This window comes from Thamnophis elegans, chromosome 17, assembly GCF_009769535.1.
Source record: "Thamnophis elegans isolate rThaEle1 chromosome 17, rThaEle1.pri, whole genome shotgun sequence".
Classification (NCBI taxonomy): domain Eukaryota; kingdom Metazoa; phylum Chordata; class Lepidosauria; order Squamata; family Colubridae; genus Thamnophis; species Thamnophis elegans.
In genome coordinates, this window is record NC_045557.1 from 1,531,527 (window position 1) to 1,554,537 (window position 23,011).

General features: G+C 54.0%; 4 protein-coding genes across 5 annotated transcripts; 2 read left to right on the plus strand and 2 right to left on the minus strand.

The window, feature by feature from the left end:
* The first annotated feature begins 7 nt into the window (after positions 1-7).
* Positions 8-10,726, plus strand: TMOD4 (tropomodulin 4). 2 transcript variants are annotated; one of them, XM_032234081.1, is made up of 10 exons: positions 8-164; positions 2,507-2,661; positions 3,799-3,955; positions 6,033-6,155; positions 6,639-6,728; positions 7,909-8,039; positions 8,766-8,873; positions 8,984-9,127; positions 9,356-9,500; positions 10,507-10,726. In XM_032234081.1, exons 2-10 carry the CDS (start codon positions 2,536-2,538, stop codon positions 10,527-10,529), a joined length of 1,047 nt encoding a protein of 348 aa, XP_032089972.1. In that variant the 5' UTR covers positions 8-164; positions 2,507-2,535; the 3' UTR covers positions 10,530-10,726. The 2 variants fall into 2 exon arrangements, with proteins under 2 accessions (XP_032089972.1, XP_032089971.1); XM_032234080.1 differs by having other exon boundaries at positions 9-165; positions 2,511-2,661.
* Positions 10,727-12,109: 1,383 nt separating this feature from the next.
* LOC116519960 (sodium channel modifier 1-like) lies at positions 12,110-15,062 on the minus strand. Its single transcript, XM_032234078.1, has 8 exons — positions 14,944-15,062; positions 14,479-14,549; positions 14,251-14,339; positions 13,925-14,022; positions 13,678-13,778; positions 13,169-13,335; positions 12,704-12,818; positions 12,110-12,609 (listed from the first exon to the last, which is right to left on the minus strand). The coding sequence occupies exons 1-8, from the start codon at positions 14,992-14,994 to the stop codon at positions 12,510-12,512; spliced, it is 792 nt and encodes a 263-aa protein (XP_032089969.1). The 5' UTR covers positions 14,995-15,062; the 3' UTR covers positions 12,110-12,509.
* Positions 15,063-15,792: 730 nt separating this feature from the next.
* Positions 15,793-19,007, plus strand: LYSMD1 (LysM domain containing 1). Its single transcript, XM_032234446.1, has 3 exons — positions 15,793-16,164; positions 16,665-16,993; positions 18,825-19,007. Exons 1-3 carry the CDS (start codon positions 15,919-15,921, stop codon positions 18,994-18,996), a joined length of 747 nt encoding a protein of 248 aa, XP_032090337.1. The 5' UTR covers positions 15,793-15,918; the 3' UTR covers positions 18,997-19,007.
* A 611-nt stretch (positions 19,008-19,618) lies between these two features.
* On the minus strand, positions 19,619-22,692 carry TNFAIP8L2 (TNF alpha induced protein 8 like 2). The gene is made up of 2 exons (XM_032234090.1): positions 22,577-22,692; positions 19,619-20,674 (listed from the first exon to the last, which is right to left on the minus strand). Exon 2 carries the CDS (start codon positions 20,667-20,669, stop codon positions 20,109-20,111), a length of 561 nt encoding a protein of 186 aa, XP_032089981.1. The 5' UTR covers positions 20,670-20,674; positions 22,577-22,692; the 3' UTR covers positions 19,619-20,108.
* Between the last annotated feature and the right edge of the window lie 319 nt (positions 22,693-23,011).

The window sequence follows — 23,011 nt, forward strand, 5'->3', positions numbered from 1 at the left end:
CTGCCAGGCGCTCCCTGCTCCTCTGCCCCCCCTCGCCCTTCTGCCAGGCTAAAATAAAAAAGCGCTGAGCTCACCCTCCCCTCGGCCGCCTCCCCATTGGACGCCCGCCGGGTGCTCAGCGCTGGGGGGGCGGCAGGGGCCAGGCAGAGCCCGCCGCTGACCAAGGTAAGCCTCCGGAGCCCTCCCGCCGCTTCCCACCGCACCTGGGCGCACCTGGGCAGGGCAGGGCGGGGGTGGCCCGGCTCCAGCAGGCTCGATCCTGCCGGGGGAGGGGGGGGTTTCCATCTCCCGGGTCGGCGGGGAGACCCGGAGCGTGACCCTCGCCCCGAGCCTCCTCCGGCTGCCAATTCAGCACCAAGGCTGCCTGGCAAGCGGAGTAAACAATGCGGGCTTGGCATCGCTGCTACCTGGCCACACCCGTGATGGAGGGCATGGGGAGGGGGGCTACTCCAGGCCAGGAGGGGCCAAAGGGTTGGGGAACGGGGCGAGGGGAGGGGGCAGAGAGAACGACTTCTGGAGCGGGTGAGTTTTGCTTTGGAGAGCAAAAATCATCTGGTCCAGAAGGGAGTTTAGGTGAGGATGAGACCCCCGGACAGAGGTGGGGAGCAAAACAGGGGTCTGTAAAGAGATCTGCAATTCAGGGACAACGGTGCCTCTGAGCTTACAGCTGCTTTGCGCTCCAGGACACCAAGTGGATTTCCTACAGAAGCCACCCACCCCCCCAAGAGAAGAGAGTTGGCATAGAAAACGGTTAAAAGAGGAAGAAAGGGGGAAAAGAACCACATTAGCAGACTAAAGAGAATAGTAATAAGATGGTTCTTGTGATGTAACGGGTTAAGAAATAAAAGAAATGGTAGTCCATTGCTAATTGTAGACAAGAAATGGAAATGTTGTAATATACTCTCTATGCTTAAATTGAATTAAGAGGACATCTGCTCTTTACACCAATGGAGAAAATAAGAAAGGAAAATGGGGTGTGTAACTTTGAAGAGGCAACGGGAAATATTGTTTATGTATTAAGAAAAAATAATAATCCTAAAGATGAAAAATAACAGAAGGGAATAATTTGGCAGAGAAGTGAAAATGATGTGAAAAGGACTATGTAAATGAGAGGATGTATAGGACAACACTTTGTTCCTATAATATGTATAATTTGTATTAAAAAAATAAAATAAAAAACCTTGAATGGGGAAGAAAAGAGAGTTTCTCTTGAGAATAGGTTAAAAGCATCCAAATACAAATTCCCCAAAAAATGGCACCAATAAAAATAAAACACCCCAAATCTGCTCCCCCAGAAATGTCCTTGAAATGTCCAGCATCCCTCATACTGGACAAATGCAGGGTTCCCCCACTCCAAGAGTTGGTGTGTGTGTGTGTGTGTGTGTGTGTTTTGTGTGTGCGCGCAAAATATTTTTGGCAACTTTCTTGAAGACGGAGCAAAGCAGAAACCACCGATGGGAAGCGTCAGCGCAGGGATCCTGTCTGGTGATTCCCCCCCCCTTGCTAGAGAAAAAGGGGGATCCACTCCCACTGGCTTCTTGTAGGTCACCAGCGGCCAAGGCAGAAGTTCAACCCGCCAGCTCGAATTTCTACCTGCTGGCAGGGGGGGTGAAATGCGAAGAAAGTGGTGGGGGGGAGGGAAGGCCTGAACGGCGCATTTGCTAAACTCCTTTCTCCAATGGCAAATTCGCTCATTTTGTGGAGAGTTGGGTGGGTGGGGTTTTTTTCCTCCCCCCCCCTCTTAATTTATTCCCAAACGTTTTGCAGATTTCACTCCTTGGGATCCACTGAATATTGATCCCTTCGTTGCAATTAGGAATTGACTGATTTTCAACACACAAAGAGATGGGGGAACTTGGGGCAAAGAGTTGGGAAACTCGTGAAGGTGCCTAAAAAGGTGGGGAGGGGGCTGCTCCAGCTGTGGTTCGGCCCCTCCTGCCAGGGGTTACCACCTCAAACCTGGCTACAGCACCCGGGAAAAACCCATCGCCCAGCTGAGACTTCTTCCTGACAGCTTAGATTTCCAACTCTGGCTAAAATCCCAGCAATGGCTGCTCAACATTTCTCAAGACGTAAAGGAGGCCTGGGGGGGAACTGGATCCCTGGCAGTAGAGCTGGTGGGAGTAGAGCCAGCTGCCCCGTAGCTCACTCAACACCCTTCTCCTTCCTGCAGCTGGCCCACCCAAAAGGCCAAGACTTTCCAGCCAGCTCAAAAACTCTGGAGGGTGCTAAGTGTTTTTTCCCCGCACGGATTCCTTAGCCCAGATGCCCCAAACAATGAGGGAATTTCCGAAGGGAGGCATCAGAGGGATGAGGCAAGGTTCGCCCAGCTGTCCCCCAAATTCCAGGTGGCACAGTTGCGGAGATGAGGACGATAGAGCATTCATGAGGCAGGGAGTTCCGTGGACTAGAATAGTTCCCCCTCTTGCTCCGTGAGCTTGTCTGCAGCATGTTCTTTGGGATCCCCCCCCCCCCCGTAAGGTGTAACTTTTGGCTGGGTTTTCTCGTAGGGGAGACCATCCGCCGACGCTCACCATGACGACTTCGTACCGGCAAGAGCTGGAGAAATACCGAGATATCGATGAAGACAAACTGCTCAAGGAACTCTCCCCGGAGGAGCTGGACCAGCTCGATCTGGAGCTGCAGGAAATGGATCCAGAAGTGAGATTCAGGGTCTGCAGCGGGGTGGGGGGGAAAGGGACTCTGGATTTAATCCTTGAAACTCTCCAAATCCAACGGATCGGAGACGATCCTGGAGCCTCTTCGGTTGAGGGATTGGGAAGCCAGCAGTCCTGCCCCCAAAATGCCACAATTATGCCATCTCAGCTTTTGGGGAGAACCACAAAATTGTGGCTTGTTTACCATATTTTTTCGGAGTATAAGACGCACCAAGGTTTTGAACAAGCAATTTAAAAAAAAAAAAAGTTTTTCCACTCTGCAGACCTCCCCAAAATGGCCTGTTTTGGTTTTTTTTTAAAAAGGGGGCATGAATAGCCTTTAGGAGGCTTGCAGAGTGCTCCTGGGGGCTGGGGATAAAACTGAGCAAAAAAACAACTGTTTTTTCCCCTCATTTCTGCCCTCCCCAGCCCCCAGGAGCACTCTGCAAGGCTCCTAAAGGCTAAGAACAGCCATTTTGGTGAAGGGGGCAGGATTTTGGGAGGCCAAAAATGCTGTATGACGCACCCACATTTTCAGCCCCTTTTTTAGCAATAGCAGTTAGACTTATATACCGCTTCATAGGGCTTTCAGCCCTCTCTAAGTGGTTTACAGAGTCAGCATATCGCCCCCAACAACAATCCGGGTCCTCATTTTACCCACCTCGGAAGGATGGAAGGCTGAGTCAACCCTGAGCCGGTGAGATTTGAACAGCCGAACTGCAGATAATAGTCAGCTGAAGTAGCCTGCAGTACTGCACCCTAACCACTGCGCCACCTCGGCTCTAGAAGGGGGAAAAAGGGTGCGTCTTATGCTCCGAAAGATACGGTAGTTGTGACCCTCTGGTAAGATGGGAGATCAATACATTTTATCAATAAAATACATTCATTCATTTTGGCACATTTTGATGGCTGCCTAAAAGATGGAACGATCCCAAAACCCATCATCCTGTCCGTCCCCCCCAGGTGACCCTGCCCCTCCTTTTTAAGCACTGTTTAGGCTCCTGCACCAGGGGACACTGGTGTGGCCCCCCCACCCCTGCTCTGCTGCAGAGGTGCCCAATGTGGGGATTTTCACCGGGTGTGGAAGGAGGTTTTGCTATGGCCGTCCCTGGCACCCCGTTTTCTGCTCTGCCCTCCTTAGAACATGATGCTCCCAGCTGGGCTCCGGCAGCGGGATCAGACCAAGAAAGACCCCACGGGACCCCTGGACCGAGATGCCCTCATGCAACACCTGGAGAAGCAGGCAATAGAGGCCAAGGAGCGGGAGGACTTGGTGCCCTTTACGGGGGAGAAAAAAGGTAAAGGGCCCACGTTGCCCACTTGGGTACCACTCTCCATGCGGGGCAAGGCTTGGATGAAGCCTGGGCTCCCTCCTCCCCTCCCCAGGGGGTTTCGGGACCCAGAGGGGGGGAGGGGGCAGCCAGACCCCACCGGGGCAGAGAAAGCAAGGAGGGGATTTGCCAGCCGAAAAGGATTCTCTCCACGCCTCTATTAGGGGAGTCCATCCCTCCCTTGGAGAAAAAAACTAAGATATTCCTGGGGGGAAAAAACACCCCTCTATCCTTTCCGCTCCTTCTGCTTCCTGTGGATTCATTGCTTCTACCAATAAAGGAGAATATTTGAGGCTCCAGGTTGAAGTGGGCTCTCAGCGCTTAATTGTTTTCTTGCGAGCGTTTCGTGACCCAGCAGGTAACGTCATCCGTGCTAGTGGGGTGAGCTGCAAAATGCTCCTTCTGGCACCGATGATGGGTTGGTTCCTGAAAAGGCCTGCAAGAAAACCATCGAGCTCAGAGACCACCAGGGACCCCCACAGTCCTCCTCCTCCTCTTCCTTCCCCCCCTTCTTCTTCTTCCTCCTCTCCACAATCCCCACTCCCTTCCAGCACTGATGATGTTATCTAGCTGGGTCATGAAACGTCTGCAAGAAAACCACCGAGCTCAGAGAGCACCAAGGACTCCCTCATTTAAGAAGAAAAAAAAAAACAGTTCCTAAACCAGATTCAAGCCGTTTTGCAACCTCTCTCTAACTGTCACCTTGATGCAAAAGTCACTGAAATATTAAATGTTTTTCTTCCCTGCTCTTGGGGGCTGAGAACGGACTTTTGTTTCAAAGCGATCGGACGGGCTCTGCGCTGGTGGCTCCTCATTTAAGCGAAAGGCACCTCTTTCTCCTTCCTTCCTTCCTTCCTTCCTTCCTTCCTTCCTTCCTTCCTTCCTTCCTTCCTTCCTGGTGGCTCCTCATTTAAGCGAAAGGCACCTCTTTCTCCTTCCTTCCTTCCTTCCTTCCTTCCTTCCTTCCTTCCTTCCTTCCTTCCTTCCTTCCTTCCTTCCCTCCCTCCCTCCCTCCAGAACTGAATCGCCCAACATCTGACTGCTATTAATAAATCTGGAACTTCGGTGTCTAAATTGCCGGCGTGAATGAAGGCCGTTTCAGGGACTTTAGAGAGGGAGCCATTGCAGACAGAAGCACGTGGCTGGGCCTCCAACCGCTGGGAATCCCTGCAATGCTAATGTTCAATGGGGAGGGGGGGACAGAAACTGAGGGGAGGGGAATAATTTTGCAGAGCTGATGGATGAGAAGGAAGGAAGGAATAAGGAGGGAGGGGGGAGGAAGGAAAGGATAGAGGGATGGAAGAAGGAAGGAATAGGGAGGGAAGGAGAGAAAGGAAAGAAGAGGGAGGGAAGTAAAGAATAGGGAGGGAGGGAGGAGGAGGAGAAGGAAGGAAGGAAAGGGAGGGAAAGAATGAAGGAAGGAAAAGATAGAGGGATGGAAGAAGGAAGAGAGGAAGGAGGGAGGGAGGGAAAGAAGGAAGGATAGGGAGGGAAGGGTGGGAGAAAGGAAGTAAATAAGGAAGGAATAGGGAGGGAGGAGGAGGAGGAAGGAAGGAAGGAAAGGGGAGGGAAGGAGGGAGGTAAAGGAGGAAGGAGGGGGGGAGGGAGGGAGGGAGGGAAGGGGGGAGAAAGGAAAGAAGAGGGAGGGAGGGAAGTAAAGAAGGAAGGAAGGAATAGGGAGGGAGGAGGAGAATGAAGGAAGGAAGGAAAGGGAAGGAGGTAAAGGAGGAAGTAATAAGGAGGGAGGGGGAGGAAGGAAGGGGGAGGGAGGGAAAGAATGAAGGAAGGAAAGGATAGAGGGTTGGAAGAAGGAAGGAAAGGATAGAGGGAGGGAAAGAAGGAAGGAAGGAAAGGATAGAGGGAGGGAAAGAAGAAAGGAAGGAAAGGATAGAGGGAGGAAGGGAAGAAGGAAGGGATTTTGAGAGCCGAAGTTGCTTATAAAGGAGGCTGCCTGTTGCAACCCCGCGTGAGTCCCCCTCCGCACCCCCTCCGGCTTCAATTCCTTTACCTCCTCCTCCTCCTCCTCCTTTCTCTCCCTCCCCAGGGAAGCCCTTCATCCCAAAAGTTGCCAAGAAAGAAGTCATCAAAGAGGAAGACGTCATCCTGGAGCCGGAGCTGGAGGAAGCTTTGGCCAACGCCACCGACGCCGAGATGTGCGACATCGCAGGTGAGAAGGGCCCCACGAGGGAGCTGCCTCCAAGGCCCCCCGTGGAGCCTCCCTATCCAGGGGCAGTTTGGCTGGGAATCGCCCTTTGCTGCCGCTGTTGCAGGCGAGGGCCCAACCCCTCCTTTGGGTCAATGCACAGGGGGGAAAAGCTTTGACTTTTGGGGTGCAAATCCTGCAGAGGACCCATCCCTCCGCATGGGGCAGAGAAGGGGCCCAGCCAGTGGCAGGGAAATGGGGAGGGGGGGGGAATGGGTCAGCGGCCTTCCCTGCATCCAGTCATTCCCGCGACAGGTGGAAGCCGAATAGGGCAGCAGCCTTTCTCCTTTTAGCCCCTGCCCGGCGCTCTGCCAGCTCCCCCACCCCCACCCCTCACTCACTCAACTTTGGAAACTGAGCCCTGGCCAGGAAATAACCTGGGTTTTTTTGCAGCAAACCTGGTTATTTATTTATTTTTTCCTTTGAACCCGGATCTTTCCTTTGCAGCCATCCTGGGCATGTACACCCTAATGAGCAACAAGCAATATTACGACGCCATCTGCAGCGGCAACATCACCAGCACGGAAGGCATCAACAGTGAGTGGGCAGGGCAAGAGAGAAAAACAGCTTAAGAGAGAGGCGTCTCATTCCCCCCCCTCAAGTTTCTAGTCCTCAGGACAAGCCACGCCTTCCCCTGCCTCAGCTGCGGGGGTGTGTGTGTGTGAAAGGACCAGACGAGACACTTTCCGGCTGGTGGAAAATTAAGGTTTTTTCCTACTGTGTTGTTCCAGGGTGCATTTAAAACAAGTTTGGGCATGTAGAGAAAATTTGGTTCCCTGCCAAAGAGACCACCCATTTCTCTTGATTCAGGAGATCCCCCCCTACCCAATTTGACTGAATCCCCCCCAATTTGTTTGAATAGATGCCCCCTACCCAATTTGACTGAATAGATGCCCCCTACCCAATTTGATTGAATAGATGCCCCCTACCCAATTTGACTGAATTCCCCCAAATTGACTGAATAGATGCCCTTTACCCAATTTGACTGAATAGATGCCCCCTACCCAAATTGACTGAATAGATGCCCCCTACCCAATTTGATTGAATAGATGCCCCCTACCCAATTTGACTGAATTCCCCCAAATTGACTGAATAGATGCCCTTTACCCAATTTGTTTGAATAGATGCCCCCTACCCAAATTGACTGAATAGATGCCCCCTACCCAATTTGATTGAATAGATGCCCCCTACCCAATTTGACTGAATTCCCCCAAATTGACTGAATAGATGCCCTTTACCCAATTTGACTGAATAGATGCCCCCTACCCAATTTGATTGAATAGATGCCCCCTACCCAATTTGACTGAATCCCCCCCAAATTGACTGAATAGATGCCCTTTACCCAATTTGACTGAATAGATGCCCCCTACCCAATTTGACTGAATACATGCCCCCTACCCAATTTGACTGAATACATTCCCCCTACCCAATTTACCAGCCCAGAACCCTTCCCACATCCAGCCTGGGGACATTTGCTTGGCTAAACACTGTCTCGTCCACTACAGAGCTCATCGTCCCCTGCCTCCCCCCCCAAAAGGGAACCCCCCCCGAGGGGCTGCGAGGCGGAGGAGGGTGGTCTTCAGGCCAGGAGCCTCTGGGGGCTTCCCTCTCGCCTCTCAGCCAAGGAGCAAGATTTGAGGGTGGCCCCGAGATGTGGGAGGAGGAGGGTCAGCCGGCCCTCTTTCTCCCACCCACCCCACAATCCTCTTCTGCTCAGGTGTGGTCCAGCCAGACAAATACAAGCCGGTTCCCGACGAGCCCCCCAACCCCACGAATGCCGAAGAGACCCTGGCGAAAGTCCGAAGCAACGACCGGAATCTGGAAGAGGTGAACCTGAATAACATCCAGGTCAGTTCCAGACCCCAAGTTCACCCCGTGAATTAATGTACTCACACTGACCACCGTGGCTTCACTCAGCGGGTATCAGGTCATTATTCGGACGCTCGGCACTGCCTCGCCTTTACGACCGGTGCCACGGGAGCATGATTTGTGCCCCCCCCTTTTTTTTGGCCCATTGGGAAGCTGGATTCCCTTAACGCCCGTTGTAAAAAGGGCCGTAAGTCAGATTCCAATGGCGGCCGCCATGACTTCTGGCAGACATTCCGAGGTCTGTCGCTGGAGGTCGTAAGTCGAATGCAGGAAAGGAGGAGCCCCCTATTGCGAACACAGAGGTTGTCGCTCACACCTGAGCCGAGGTGGCGCAGTGGTTAAATGCAGCACTGCAGGCTACTTCAGCTGGCTGCTAGTTCTGCAGTTCGGCTGTTCAAATCTCACCGGCTCAAGGTTGACTCAGCCTTCCATCCTTCCGAGGTGGGTAAAATGAGGACCCGGATTGTTGTTGGGGGCGATATGCTGACTCTGTAAACCGCTTAGACAGGGCTGAAAGCCCTATGAAGCGGTATATAAGTCTAACTGCGATTGCTATTGCTACACCTTCACCAGTGGCTGAGTATCTGGGAAGGAAGGCGTGGCGTAAAAGGAAAGGCAGATGAGGAGGGGGGGGAAAAAGGGGGGGGGAAATGACCACCCAAGGGGTCACCTCTACAAAAACGCCCCCCCTCTTCTCTCGCGCAGGACATTCCCATCCAGACCCTGAAGGAGATCTGCGAAGCCATGAAATCCAACACTCAGGTGAAGAAGCTCAGTTTAGTGGCCACCAGGAGCAACGACCCAGTGGCGCACGTAAGCCCCCCCCGAGACCCTCACCCAGGAGGCCCTGGAGTCTGGTTGCCCTTGGGGTCCGATCCCCACCCCCCCAATGACGCTCTCTCCTGCCCCCTTTTTCTACCCAGGCGGTGGCCGAGATGCTCAAGGAGAACAAATCTCTCCAGAGCCTCAACATCGAGTCCAACTTCATCACCAGCGCGGGGATGATGGAGGTCATCAAAGCGATGAAGGGAAACAACACCTTGGCCGAACTCAAGGTGGATAACCAGGTGAGCAGCCCTCAACTTTAAGCTGGTGGACTTTCAACTCCCAGAATTCCCCAGCCAGCTGTGCTGGCTGGGGAATTCTGGGAGTTGAAGTCCACCCAGCTTAAAGTTGGCATGGTTAAGAACGCCTGACGCCATCTTTGGAATCCTGCACTCCCCCCAACTGGGAATTGGGGCATTTTTAGACGCCAAGTTTCCGCCTGCCGTTACATCCCACCCCCCTCCTTGCAGCGCCAGCGGCTGGGCGACTCGGTGGAGATGGAGATGGCCGCCATGCTGGAGAACTGCACCTCCCTCACCCGGTTTGGGTACCACTTCACGCAGCAGGGCCCCAGGGCCCGAGCCTCCATCGCCATCACCAGGAACAACGAGCTGCGTAGGTCGGCCGGGAGTGGGGGAAGAGAGGAAGAGGAATGGAGGGAAGGGAAGAATGAGGAAGGGAAGGAAAGGAGGAAGGAGAGAGAAGGAGCAATGGAGTGCAAGAAAGAGGAAGGAAGGAAGGAAGGAAGGAAGGAAGGAAGGAAGGGATAGACAAGGAAGGAAGGAGAGGGAAGGGGATAGAAGAAAGGGAAGAATGAGGAAGGGAAAGGAAGGAGGAAGGAGAGAGAAGGAGCAATGGAGTCCAGGAAAGAGGAAGGAAGGAAGGAAGGAAGGAAGGAAGGAAGAAGGAAAGGAAGGAAGAGGGATGGAAGGAAGGGAAAAATGAGGCAGGAAAGGAAAGGAGGAAGGAAGGGGAGAGAAGGAGCAATGGCGTCCAAGAAAGAGGAAAGAAGGAAGGAAGGAAGACAAGAAAGGAAGGAGAGGGAAAGAGAAGGAAGAAGGATGGAAGGAAGGGAAAAATGAGGAAGGAAAGGAGGAAGGAGAGAGGAGCAATGGAGTGCAAGAAAGAGGAAGGAAGGAAGGAAGGAAGGAAGAAGACAAGAAAGGAAGGAGAGGGAAGGAAGGAAGAGGGATGGAAGGAAGGGAAAATGAGGAAGGAAAGGAAAGGAGGAAGGAAGGAGAGAGAAGGAGCAATGGAGTCCAAGAAAGGGGAAGGAAGGAAGGAAGGAAGGAAGGAAGGAAGGAAGGAAGGAAGGAAGGAAAAGATAGACAAGGAAGGAAGGAGATGGAAGGGGATAGAAGAAAAGGAAGAAGGAAGGAGAGAGAAGGAGCAATGGAGTCCAAGAAAGAAGAAGGAAGGAAAAGATAGACAAGGAAGGAAGGAGAGGGAAAGGGAAGGAAAAGGGATGGAAGAAAGGGAAGGAGGAAATGGATGAAGGGAAGGAGGAAGCAAGTTGAGAAGGAGCAATGGGATGCAAGGAAGGAAGGAAGGAAGGAAGGAGGGAGGGAGGGATGGGCTGGATCAATCTTCCTTTTCATCTGTTTTTTTCCCCCTTTTGCAGGACGCCAGCAGAAGAAGACATAAATGGGGGGGCCCATCCGTTCCCCCGGAAGCGGCTTTCCCACCTCAGGCATCTCCCCATTGCTCCGTCTCCAAAACAGCCCGAGGGGAATTCTGGGGCTCAGGTGCCCAACTCAGGTGTTCTTCCCTCCCTGCCCCTCCGAGGACCCCCCCCCCGTCTTTCAAATACCTCTGTAAATAAAGAGATCGGAACAATCCTCCCCCCAAGGGGCCAAGAGTCTTTCTTCCCCACTGGCTCCCTTGGCCCTGGTGGCCTTTGTCTCCTCCCCAAGACGGAAGCAGATTTTTTTTGAAACGGTACAGCCGGTCCTCGACGTACGTCCAAAATGTAACTTCAAATGGTCACTAAGTGAATTGTCATAATTCAAGCACAACCTGTACTTGGTAGGCAGGAATTTGGACCGTAGACTTGGGGGGCCCTGGTGGCGTCTTTTCCTTAAATAAAGGGGCCTGGGATATTGTGGGGGGGGGAAGAGTTGGAGGGAGGGGGTGCATGCCCCCTCCCTGCGCTGGGTTGGAAAAAGTCAGCAGCCTCTGAGCATGCACAGAGTGGCTTTCCAGAAGGGGAGCTAACCGAATCTGCAAGAGGCAGCCAGATTTCCCTCTTCCTCCTCCACCCTTCCTCCCCCTCCTAAGATAGACTGCCTCTCTCTGGGGAAGCTCCGTTAATTGCACCCCGGTCCCCTCTCCTTTTAAGCCCCTGGGGTATTTCCTCTGTTCCCCAAATCTGCAGACCAGTTAAAAGTTTTCTTTTAGCCACCACTCCCATAAGCCACAGCTCCACAAGGCCAGGGTGCGCAGAATCTCTCCAAAGTTTTGCCCCTAAAATCAGCCAACGGGACAATTCGAACCTAAAATTTGGACCCAGGGAGGTCATGGGGATGTTGTGTCTGCTCAGGACGGTGGGTTTTGTTTTTTTTGACCGATGAGGACTAGCCCCTTGCTTTGTCCTCCTCCGTTCCTTTCCCAGACAGAGAAAAAGGGGATTATTGAACATTCAAGCACTGGGGGGCGGGGGGGGGGAGGATGGAGAGACCCTGAGCAGCCCTCGAGGCAAATTGGTTTTCCTCTGGGCCCACTTGGCTTCCGCCGTCCCAGCTTGAAACCAGAGAAGATCCAAGGCCGGCTGCCGTCCAAAGAAGTTGACACGGGGGAAGAGTTATCCCAAGCAGGTGTTGCTGGGCGCAGCCCCCCCCCCCCCCGCCCGTCCTTGAGACACGGCAGGCGAAATGGGAGAAGCAGAGGGTCAGGTTGCAGGGATCCTGGAATGGCCGCCTGAGGAGGAGGAGGAGACCCAGGTCTCTGAAATTCCCAAGGACGGTGCAAATCCTCGCCTGCAGGGAGCATGCAAGGAAACGACTTTTGCAAGGGAGAGAAAGGAACGGACACAGCTGCATTTTTAAAACTGCTCCATCCACAAGCACAGAGGCCACCGGCAGAAAACATTAACGGGGATTCGAACTAGCACCGAGTCTCCAAATTTTCTCAGAGCTAAACCTCTCGGACAGCGAATCTAAACCTTTTTCAGTTTCCAAAATAAGGGAATCAGATTCCCCGTCTTCGTCAATCAGAAAAACACAACGTTTTCTGGGGGGAGAAGCCCAGCTGTTTATCCGTCCGGCTGTCCCCCTAAATTCCGCTTTTATTTACTTTATAAAGATGTCTTTTTTTTAAGGGGGCTTTTTCTCTCTCTCCAGCCGCCGCCTCGCTCAGAAACGGCTTGGGAAATTTTCCAACGGGCTTAGAAAGTTGTCGGAAAGGCACTCAGGGAAGCCGAAGAGGAATAAACGCCAAAAACCGAAACTCCCAAAAGCCAAAAGTGGCAAAAGGATGTTGCTTTCAATGCCCGAAAGTCAACAGCGTCCATCCAAAAGTCCACTTTCTGATGGTTGCGCCCTTTAATTCCAGATTCCTGGGTGTTCCTCGCACACTTCCGAGGCCCAGTGTGTGGGGGGAAAGGGGGGGGGATTTTTCCGTCCGCCATCAGGGTGGGGGGAGCTCCGGGGGCTCCTCCTCGTCCGAATCGAACTCCACATTCTCATCTTTGACCCATTTGCCTGACCCATCTGGAACCCACCCCGAACTGCAAGAAAAGGAAGAAAAAAATTTTAAGCCGGGGAAGGAAACTCCAGGCTAAGCCCCTCATAAGCCCCACCTCCCTGGGGGGGCGGGGTTACCTTTTCAGATTCAGGTAATGTTCCAAGGTGCGTCGCTTCTCCGGATCGCTGGGCTCGGACGATTTCCGGGTAGTTCGCCCTTTTCCTTGACGGGGAAATTTCTTCTTGCGAGTCTCTGCGAGAAAGGACGACGGTGAAAATGACTTAGCTTTGCTCGTGCGCGACACCCCTGCGGGTTGCAAAGGCAGTTTGTTGTGCCAACTGGGGTTTTTTTTGTTCATTTATTTGCCCCCACCTGGTATCCAGAGATAAAACAATAAGCCATCTTTAAGCCATCTTTCGTGCACAAATGATGCTTCTTGGACTTAAACAAGTTTCGCATCTCTTTTCCTGTCCTTAACACTTCCCTGGCTAGCTCTGGTCCTTTCCCAGGGTTAGGGGTTTATGCTCCCTGCGAGGTGGGCCACCCAACTCTGCGCATTTCATGCCTGGGCTTGCTTACAAGATCTCAGAACAGCTTCTAACCTGCTGTTGGGGGTCTGCAGCCGGACAAACGGGCAGAGGGGCTCGCGTCCTCTTCGACCTGCTGCTCTCCGTCCATCGAGTCCGAACCGGAAGGCTTGGGCATCCCGGGGGTCTCGGCTGCTGCGATGCCGGCACTCGCCCCCCAAGTACTGGCACCAGCCTCGTTCCTGCACCAAACCAGAAGCCGCAGAGATCCAGATGTGTTAACTAGCCTTCCTGACAGAGAAGGCAGAGAGCCGAGGTGGCGCAGTGGTTAAATGCAGCACTGCAGGCTACTTCAGCTGACTGCTATCTGCAGTTCGGCGGGTCAAATCTCACCGGCTCAAGGTTGCCTTCCATCCTTCCGAGGTGGGTAAAATGAGGACCCGGATTGTTGTTGGGGGCAAATATGCTGATTCTGTAAACCGCTTAGAGGGGGCTGAAAGCCCTATGAAGCGGTATATGAGTCTAACTCCTATTGCTATAAGGCAGAGATCCAGCGGTCGGCCCTTTCCAGATGTGGCTCTCACCTTTTGGGCCGGCAGCAGCTGCTGTAAGGCACGGTTTTCAGCAAGGCATTCTGGGTAATCCTGCGCGTTTGGGCAAGCAACGGGGCTGGTTCCTGAGCCACCTAGAAAGCAAAGCCAAAACCTTAATTTAGCCCACTAAGTTCTCAGTGGAGACTCTGATGCTCCTTCCGTGGGGAGCGTTTATTCCAAAATAAGGATTTGCTTTTAAGGAAATGCACCCTGGGGGGGGGGGGGGGTTAAGATATACCTGGGCTCCCTTTTCCTCTGCGTCCAGGTACGCCTGGTGACACCGCTTCTGAGCTTCAGCATCCAGAGACCGTTTCTTCCCGTAAAACTTTTGCAAACCTGTGATGGAGGGGATTAAAAAAAAAAAAATCTCAAGGCCTCAGTTTCCCCCCGTCTGTAAAATGGGACTGAACTTTCTGCGGCTTGTAAAGGCGTGCAAACCGACTCGACAGAGAGCCTCTCCCGGTTCAGAGTCAGGGTTAGGTGTTTACCCTGGTTGCAAAGCTGAAAGGGGGCCGGGGTGGGGGGGAGGTGGTACCGAAGCCCCAAGGACCCTGGCAGACTTACTGGCTAAGTGTTTCTTTCCCGAACGGTGGACCGTGAGCATGTCCAGAGTGTCGAAAACCGGCCTTTGGAAGCAGACGGTGCAGGAATATCTAGAAAAAGGGAGGGAGGGAAGTGGGGGGGACTGAAAGGCAGTCTTTGCACCCCCCCACACACAAAGAGACCTGGTGTGCAGAGCGGGGCCCAGGATCCGCACTCGGGGCCCAGCCACCAAGCAAGTCAAGACCTCACCTGCCATCCCGCAGGAGCAAAGCTTCGTCCTCGGGGATGTAATTGGCCAGGAGCTCCGCCACTCTCCGTTTCTGCAGAGAGGGGGGCAGAGAAGGCAGAAATCCAACAGGTTTTGCAGAAGGACGGGAGGGAGAGAGAGAAGAATCACAGGGCGCTTTTCCAAAGGGTGAAGCTCTTCCTACAACAGCCCAGCGAGGGAGACCCGGTGGCTGTTGTGGTGCTCCAGGGAGGGAGGGAGTGGGGGGGTTTGAAAGGAAGAGGGAGAGCCCCCCCATTCTCTTAGCCCCCACCCACCCCCCCAATGGCGGTCTTCCTGGATGCTGGACTACAATCCCCATCTCCTGGCCTTGCCGACGATCTGCAATGCAACTTTTGCACTCTGCACGTGCTCCGGCACCGCCTGGACATTGAGCAGCAAAGACGCCCCCTACCCCCCACTCCATGCCCCAGGCGCCCCCTCCTCACCTTGAGCACCTGCAGCTGGCTGGAGTCGTCGCCCTCCCGCTTGAATGACATGCTTCCCCCCCCTCGCCCCCCTCCCCAAAAAAAGAACCGCTGGCCCCCACAGCTGCCGGGATAGGCTAGGGCTTTCTTGCGGAGGGACGACTAGACTACATTTCCCAGCAGGCAGCCCTCTCCTCGCTCCACCAATCAGGACGCGGCTTTCGGTCGACCGGCAGGGGGCGCTCCGGCTTGCTTTCCTCCGCGCTCCGCAGGGAGGGACTCCATTTCCCAGCAGGCAGCGGTCTGGCCGAGCCCTTTTCCCCTCTCCGCCAATCAGGACGCGGCTTTCGGTCGACCGGTAGGGGGCGCTCCGGCCTGCTTCCCTCTGCCAAGGGACTCCATTTCCCAGCAGGCCCCGCGGGGAGTTCTGTTTGCTTCTGCAAAACGGGGAATCTTGCAAAATTAATTATCCATAAAAATAAAAAATCATGCAAATCATCTTTTGTTCTCCCGCGGAAGAGGGACAATCTCATGGCAGTGACTCGGATGGGGAGGAAAATAAAATAAAAAAGGGAGGAGCCCGACCTCCTAGGACTACACCCCCCCATCCTCCTTTGCGGGAGGGGCAGCATGGGTTATGTAGTCTGTCCTCCCCTGCACCCCAAAACCTGGGGAAGGGAAAGCAAGGGAGGGAGGGAGGGCACTCCAGTGGCCAAACCAGCCAGGTTCCACATGGGGGGGAAATTAAAAAAAATATATATACTGAAATTTATTTGGAATAAGGGGTGGGGGAGGCTGGCTGGCTGGGGGAGGGGCCAGGACCACAACTCCCAGCAGCCTTTGCGGGCGATCAGCTGGCCGGGAGGGCGGGGCCGGTGGGAGGGGAGGGGGGCGCCTGCTCAACTGTCCTCCCAGCGCAGCAGCCGCGATCGCATCTCGGGGCGGGGGTCTCCATGGGCTCTGCTGCCCCTCTTCTGGCGGGGCTCTGCTGCTGAGATGCCCCCGGGCGGGCGGTGGGCAGCGGGGCAGCACCTTCCTTCCCTCCTCGGGGCCAGCGGGATGGCCTCCTCCTCCTCCTCCCCCTCCGGGCAGGGGTCTCCGGGGGCCGCCGGGCTGCTGCGGGGGAGCCGGGCGCGGTCTTACGGCAGCCTGGTCAGCTCGCCGGTGCGCGAACGGCGGCTGGAGCACCAGCTGCGCCCCGGAGACACCCTACAGGGCCTGGCTGTCATGTACGGGGTGACGGTGAGCATTTGGGGGGGGGGAGACGGGTGCATGCCCCCTCCCCTGGCTGGGTTGCAAAAACCAGCAGCCTCTGAGCATGCACAGAGCGTCCTTCCAATAGCCAATCTGCAAGAGGCAGCCAGATTCCCCCCTGCTCCTCTTCCACCCCTCCTAAGATAGACTGCCTCTCTCTGGGGAAGCTCCGTTATTGCAAAGCGCACCCCCATCCCTTCTCCTTTTAAGCCCCTGGGTGTTTCCTCTGCTGAACCCGATCCCCAAATCTGCGGGGATGTTAAAAGTTTTCTTTGAGCCACGACTCCCATAAGCCACAGCGCCACAAGGCCAGGGTGTGCAGAATCTCTCCAAAGTTTTGCCCCTAAAATCTGACAATTCGAGCCTAAAATTTGGCCCAGGGAGGACCAGATGTTGTGTCTGCACAGGGTGGCGGTGTTTTGGTTTTTGTTTTGGACCGATGAGGACTAGCCCCTTGCTTTGTCCTCCCCCCCCCCTTCCTTTTCCAGACAGAGCAGATCAAGAGGGCCAACCGGCTGTACACCAACGACTCGATCTTCCTCAAAAAGACTCTCTGGATCCCCACCAAGCCCAAGGCTTTGTCCAACGGACTGAACTTCGAGGATGAGGAGGAGGAAGAAGAGGAGAAGGAAGGGGAGGGGGAGGCCGTCCCCCCAGAGTCGACCAAGAAGCAGAAGCAGCCCCGGAAGAACGGATCTTCGGGGGGCTCCGTCCCTAAACACGACCTCTCCGCCGCCGATTTCCTCTTCAAACTGGATTCCGAGATCCGCCGATCGAAGCAGTTGGCGGCCAAGAAGCTGCGGGAAGGGGAGAGCGGGTGAGTGAGGGGAGGGGGGGGTTGCGGGGAGCAGAGGATTAACAGGGGGAGGGTCTCCATGCAGGCAATCCAGGCTAAGGCGCCCGGAGTTCTTCGGGATTGGGCGGCCTATAAATTCAATAATTAAATAAATTCAATAAATAAGTAAAGCTGCTTGCACGAACCACTGTTTTAGGTAGCTCAGAGCAAGCGAGCCAAGCTGCATTGGGGAATGAATAATTTGACTCCTTGTCCTCTCGGGATGGAGGCAGGACTGTGGAGACGTCTGTTCAGGAGAGGGAAATCGAAGCTTTTTGTTATGTTCTCTCCCTTTAAAAAAAGAGTTGAGACCTGAGTCAGGCGTGGATGGGGCACCACCAGGTGATTCCAAGCCAGCAGGGCGTTAATGTTCCAGGGCGAGACTCCCCTTTTATTAAACCAGTGGCTAAGACGCTGAGCTTGTCGATCAGAAAGGTCGGCAGTTCAGCAGTTCGAATCCCCAGCGCTGCATAACGGAGGGAGCTCCCGTGACTTGTCCCAGCTTCTATCAGTTCGAAAGCAGGTAAAAAATGCAAGTAGAAAAATAGGAACCACCTTTGGTGGGAAGGGAACAGCATTCTGTGCGCCTTCGGGCGTTGAGTCATGCCAGCCACATGACCCTGGAGACGTCTTCGGGCAGCGCTGGCTCTTCGGCTTTGAAACGGAGATGAGCAACGCCCCCTGGAGTCGGGAACGACTGGCACAGATGTGCGAGGGGAACCTTTACCTTAAAGATTGTTTATTTGTAAAATCCTCCATTAACATTAAATCCTCATGTCCTGTTTTAGCTAAACATCCATAATATTTAATGCCAAAATTTTCTAATCCTCCATGTATATAATTTATTATCATTATCCTTTCTTTATTTAACTATATCCTATATCATAACATTTCCCCCCTATTAGTTAAAACTTAACTATATCTAATTTTGTTTTTTTAATTATTATTATTAATAATAATCTTTATATATAGTCCAAAAATATTTCTAACTTCCCCTTCTGATATCCAATTATTACTTATCATAACAGCTCAACATAGTATACATTACTATCATTATCAATTTTTATTTTATACCTATTACCACTGGGTTTAGCTAAGTTTAGCTAATTTTTATATTATACTCTTCCATCTATCAACCTGTATCTCTCCAATAACAAAACAATCTTATATCTTCTGCCATTTGTGGATCCGATTTCTCCAAACATCTTTTTAAACAAGTTTGCTTTAAAAGGTTGTTCAGGCCTCTGCCAAGGGCCACCAGGGGGCGCCTGTGCTCTCAACGGCTTTGGGTTCTAGGGAAGTTTTCGGGTCTGTTTTCAAGTCTTACAAAAGACACACATCTCGCAAGGAGGACTCTTAAAACCGCCGGTGGGGAAACAGCTTAACAGCTTCCTCTATTTCCCTCCCAGCCCAGTTTGAATTTTCATTTTTCGTTAAGTTTAAGTTTAATAAATTTATATGCCGGCCCAATCCCGAAGCCGGATTCCGGGCGGATTACATAAAAGACAATTTAAAAAGTACTAAAAAGTTTAAAAAGTGGATTATATTTCTCTAATTTCTCAAGAAGGGACTCTGGGTTTAAAAACTGAAGGCCACTGATGGGTGTTGACACAGCCAGAAATCACGGAAGGGCGGGGGGCTTGGCTTGGCTGCCCCTCGCTCTGGAGGCTCGGGGTCTCGCTCGCATTCATCCACTGCAGCTAAAGGATGAAATGCCAGGCGTAGAAACCGGGCAAGGAGAGATGCTTGTTTTCCCTGGCACCCACTGGCACCTCCTCTCTCTCTCTCTCTTCCCTCCCCCCCCCTTTTGCAGGATTTTGGGGGATGCAGCGGGAACGGACCCCACGCCTTCCTCGTCCGGCTCCTACCAGGGCGAGCCTTCGCCCCAGACACAGCAGCGGGCGCTTCTAGGCCCCGTGCCCCTCACCCGGATCGCCCGTGCCGATGCTCTGCACGACCAGGAGGATGAAATCTTCAAGCTCTGAGACCCTCACCCAAAAAAAGAGGGCCTCCGGCATCACCCTGACCCCCCCATCAGGCTCTGGGGAAGAACAGATGCCACCGAAAGGGATGGATGGAGCCGAGGACACCCCCCCTCCTCGCCAGCTCTGATTCCTCCCCTCTGACGACGGGCACCTGAGTGGGTCCCTTGCTCCCTTCGCCACCCTCCCCGCCCACAAATATTTATTGCCTCACGTGCTTCTTTCGCCAGTTAGCTCCGATCCCAACAACTGGGCCTCCTCCCTCTGCCTTCTCGAGCTCTTTGGCTCCGTCCCCAGAGGGCAGATTGCCGGGAAGGGCTGTGGAGTATGGGCCCGAGGGAAGGATACTGAGCAGCGCCCCCCCCCACTCCCCAACAACCCTCCGTCTTCTGATTCCCCTGGAATTTGTGGCCCACTATTCTCTGATTAAAGAAGTACAGGTTTTGCGAATCGGGTGTGGTTGTGTTGTTTTGTGTCAGTGACACCCGAGGACGCCCGGGGGGGGGGGGTCTTCAGTATCCCGTGAATCCTTCCCCCCCCTTGGAGTCCCAAGGAGATAGTGGCCTTTGCTCCCCCCCCCCAAAAAAAAAGGGAGAGGGGAAAAAGCTAACAGCCCAGAAACATGGCAATTGAAAAACCAAAATAAGTGTATTTTCAGATTTCTTATTTTTCCCTGAGACAAAAATTCCACGCTGGATAAAAGTCCAGACAGAGAGAGATAGGAAGGAGATGGGGTGGGGGTGGGAGGGGGGCATTCCTGAGTTCCCCCCCACCCCAAAAACGTAAGCTAGGGATCCATTTCGAGTTGTGGGGGGGCGGGGGAAACACCCCACATCCTTTGGCAGAAGGAATTCTCCATCCATTTGCATTCAGGGACCCTTCCATCCAGCTGAAGAACGCAAGTGCTTTCATTCCAAGCTCCTAGTCCTCATGGATCCCTTGCAAACACAGCCCGCTTTAGACCTCAAAAGCAAGCGTGGGAGGGGGAGCTTCCTTCCAGAAATGTGAAGCCCTCCCCCCTCCTTTAAAATGTCAGAAACCCCAGCAGGCGCCCAAGTGGCTGTGAGTTCCAGAGACCCCCCTCCCCTCCCCCCCCTTTTTTTTGGGGGGGGCAGTCACAGCTTCCCTTGTTCCATCAGCTGGTTCAGCCCCTGGCAGACCCTCTCCAGGTGGGGCTCAAAGGGTTCTCCGGGGCTGTAGAGCCGGCTCAGGAGTTCTGCGTCGGCGAAGTGGTCGAAGACGTGCCGGATGCGGCCGAGGGACTTGGGGCTCAGGTGCTTCTCCACCAGCCGGAGCAACAAGTCCCGGCATTCCCCCAGCAGGCCCCCCAGCACGGCCCACTCGAAGGTGAAGGCCACCTGGTGGAAGCTGACGGCCGTCATGGCGCCCTGGTGCAGCTTCCGCTTGAAGTCCTCGGCCACGGCCAGCTCGGCCTCGCTGAAGCGCCCGTTGCGGAAGAGGACGGAGACCTTGACCGCCACCTTCACCAGGTTCTTGATGACCTTCTGGGAGGCCGCCCGGTCCTGCGTGTGCTCCTTGGAGATGCGGTAGAGCTCGTCCAGCACCTCCCCGCTGGTCTCGTCGAGGAACATGGTGACGGTGGACTTGCTGGCCATGCGGCTCAGGATCTTCTTCTCCGCTTGCAAAGCCAGGTTGCGGGAGCTGAAGGACTCCATCTCGGCTGCGGGGGGGGGTGTGTGAGAAGGAGCGCCAGCGTGAGGATGGGGGAGAGACGACCCCAGGCTCAGAATGGGGGGGGCCTCCCCAGGAGACCCCTTTCCAACCGGGTGGAAAAAAGATGAGGAAACCTCACAGCCTCATTATTATTATTATTTGCAGCAGGAAACCAGCTTATTATTCTTATTTTTTTAGAAAAAAGAAATCAGGGGTTTTTTTTACTGCCTCAGATCTGTTTTTTAGAATGGATGCCATGTTAAGTAAAGCGTGGCTTTGTATGTATGTATGTATGTATGTATGTATGTATGTATGTATGTATGTATGTATTGCAAATTATCCTAAAAATACGACTTCCAGGTATAGTTATAAAAGAAGAAACAGACTATTGCAATCTCCGGAACTTTAAAATATTAAAATTTAATGTTTAAAAGAAAAACCATTAAAGAGATACCTGCCTTTATACACTAAGATGGATTAATAGTGTATCAAGGCAGGTATCTCTTTAATGGTTTCTACACTCTGACGATGTTTAGCATTGGCTAACGAAAGCGAAGGGAGCAATATATTTTAAAGTTCCGGAAATCACAATGTCTGTTTCTTCTTTTATTTATGTCCGTGTGTGTGTTTGTATGTGTGTGTGTGTATATATAAATATATATTTGCCAATTCTGCTGGTTTGCTTCGACTTCCTCTGCATACCAAACGGTTCCCCTTCCGGCCTCCCCCTCCCCTCTGCTCGTGGTTCCTTTTTGCTCCCCGAGGAAGAGACCTGTGTGTCTCCAAAGCTTGCCCCTTCTGAATGGGCCCAAGGTTGCCCTGGTAGAAATATTGGGGAACGGAAGGAAGCCTTTAATCTTTCTGTATCCAATGTGGGATTTGCCTCATGCGGTTTGCAAGGAGTTGCTTTGATGAGCCTGCCTGCTTTTTTTAATTTAAAAAAGCCGTATTTCCCCCTTTTTTCCTTCCTGGCTACCCCCCCCCTTCCCCTGCTCCAGGTGCCAGGGGGGCTTCCTGCTTTTAGCTGCATCCTTTTAGAATCTCCCAGCAGGCCTTCAATTCTTGAAAAGGGAAATGCAGAGGCAGCCAGGGATGGCAGAGTCAAACTTATGGGGTGGAGGTGTGAGAACAGCGATACCAACAAGTCTGGTGCCCGTTGCTCTTCCAGAGGCTCCCAGGGCCAAAGCTGGCGTCTCCTTTCTCTCCCTGGAAGGCTTGGAGGAGAGAGAGAGGGGGGAAAGGATGCCTCTGAGCAGGTGCAGAGGGCTTGGTCCCCAAGGGCTCAGTGCCTTGGTCCGAGAGCTGAAGGCGAGGCCAGGACGGAGGGAAGGGAAACGGAGGCGGCATCGGGCGGGCGCGTCTCCTCGTCTTCAAAGCAGCTGCCCCCTCCCCCCCCGCCCGCCAATGCCCCCCCGGGATGCTGGAGGCGGCGCAGGGAGGCACGTGCCGCCGCCCCAGGGCCGAAACCTAAGCCAACTTCGCACGTGCGACTGGCAAGCTGCTGGTCCCAAGGAGACGCGCCCTGGCAGGAAAGAAGGCGCAGGAGTCCCTGAAGTTAGGGGAGAGAGGGTGCCCCGCCCTGGGACGCCTGGAGGGGGATGCTCAGGGAGGGGGGGGGAGGAAGGAGCACGCTTTGCATATGCTCAGAGGCTCACCTAAGCCTCTCCACGCCGCCTTCAGCCTTAGAGGAAGAGGGCGCATTTTCTGCGCAAAAAAACCTCTCCAGACTTTCTAACAAAACAGAAATTTCCCCAATTGTCTTTCGCCACCCCGCTGACTCAGACCCGGTTGCAACACAAGGGGGAGGGGAATGAAGCCCCCCTCCTCCCTCGTCCCCCCCCATCCATCCCCTCCCTTCCCTCCCCCAAGAAACCTGCCCGGGACCCCAAAGCGCGCGGCGCCCACTCACCAGGAGCCCCGAGGTTTTGCTGGCGCGTCCGAGCCGGCTTGCTGCGCCCCGAGGGCGGGAGAAGAGCCGCTGGAAGGTCCCCCCCGCCCGGGTCCCACCGAGACTTCCTCCCGCGGCGAGCCCGCCCCATCAGCTGGCCCGCCCCACAGCGAAAAACCCGCCGCACCCCCGAGCGAGGAAGCCCGGGCGCAAGACGGGGAAACTGGATGGTCCGCATATTTGGTGCGCGGCGTCACCCGGGTACCCGCACCTTTCTTCCCCGGAAGGTCTGGCTTGAGACCTCGCACATCTGGGCAGACACGTGTCCGCGCCTTGGAGGAAGGACACGCGTCTGCTCACACACCTGGGCAGGCAGACACGTGTCCTTCCTCCCTGGAAAAGCGGAACAGCTTTGGTTCAAACGTGACAGCCCAGAAGGACGGCAGGCTTAGGTGA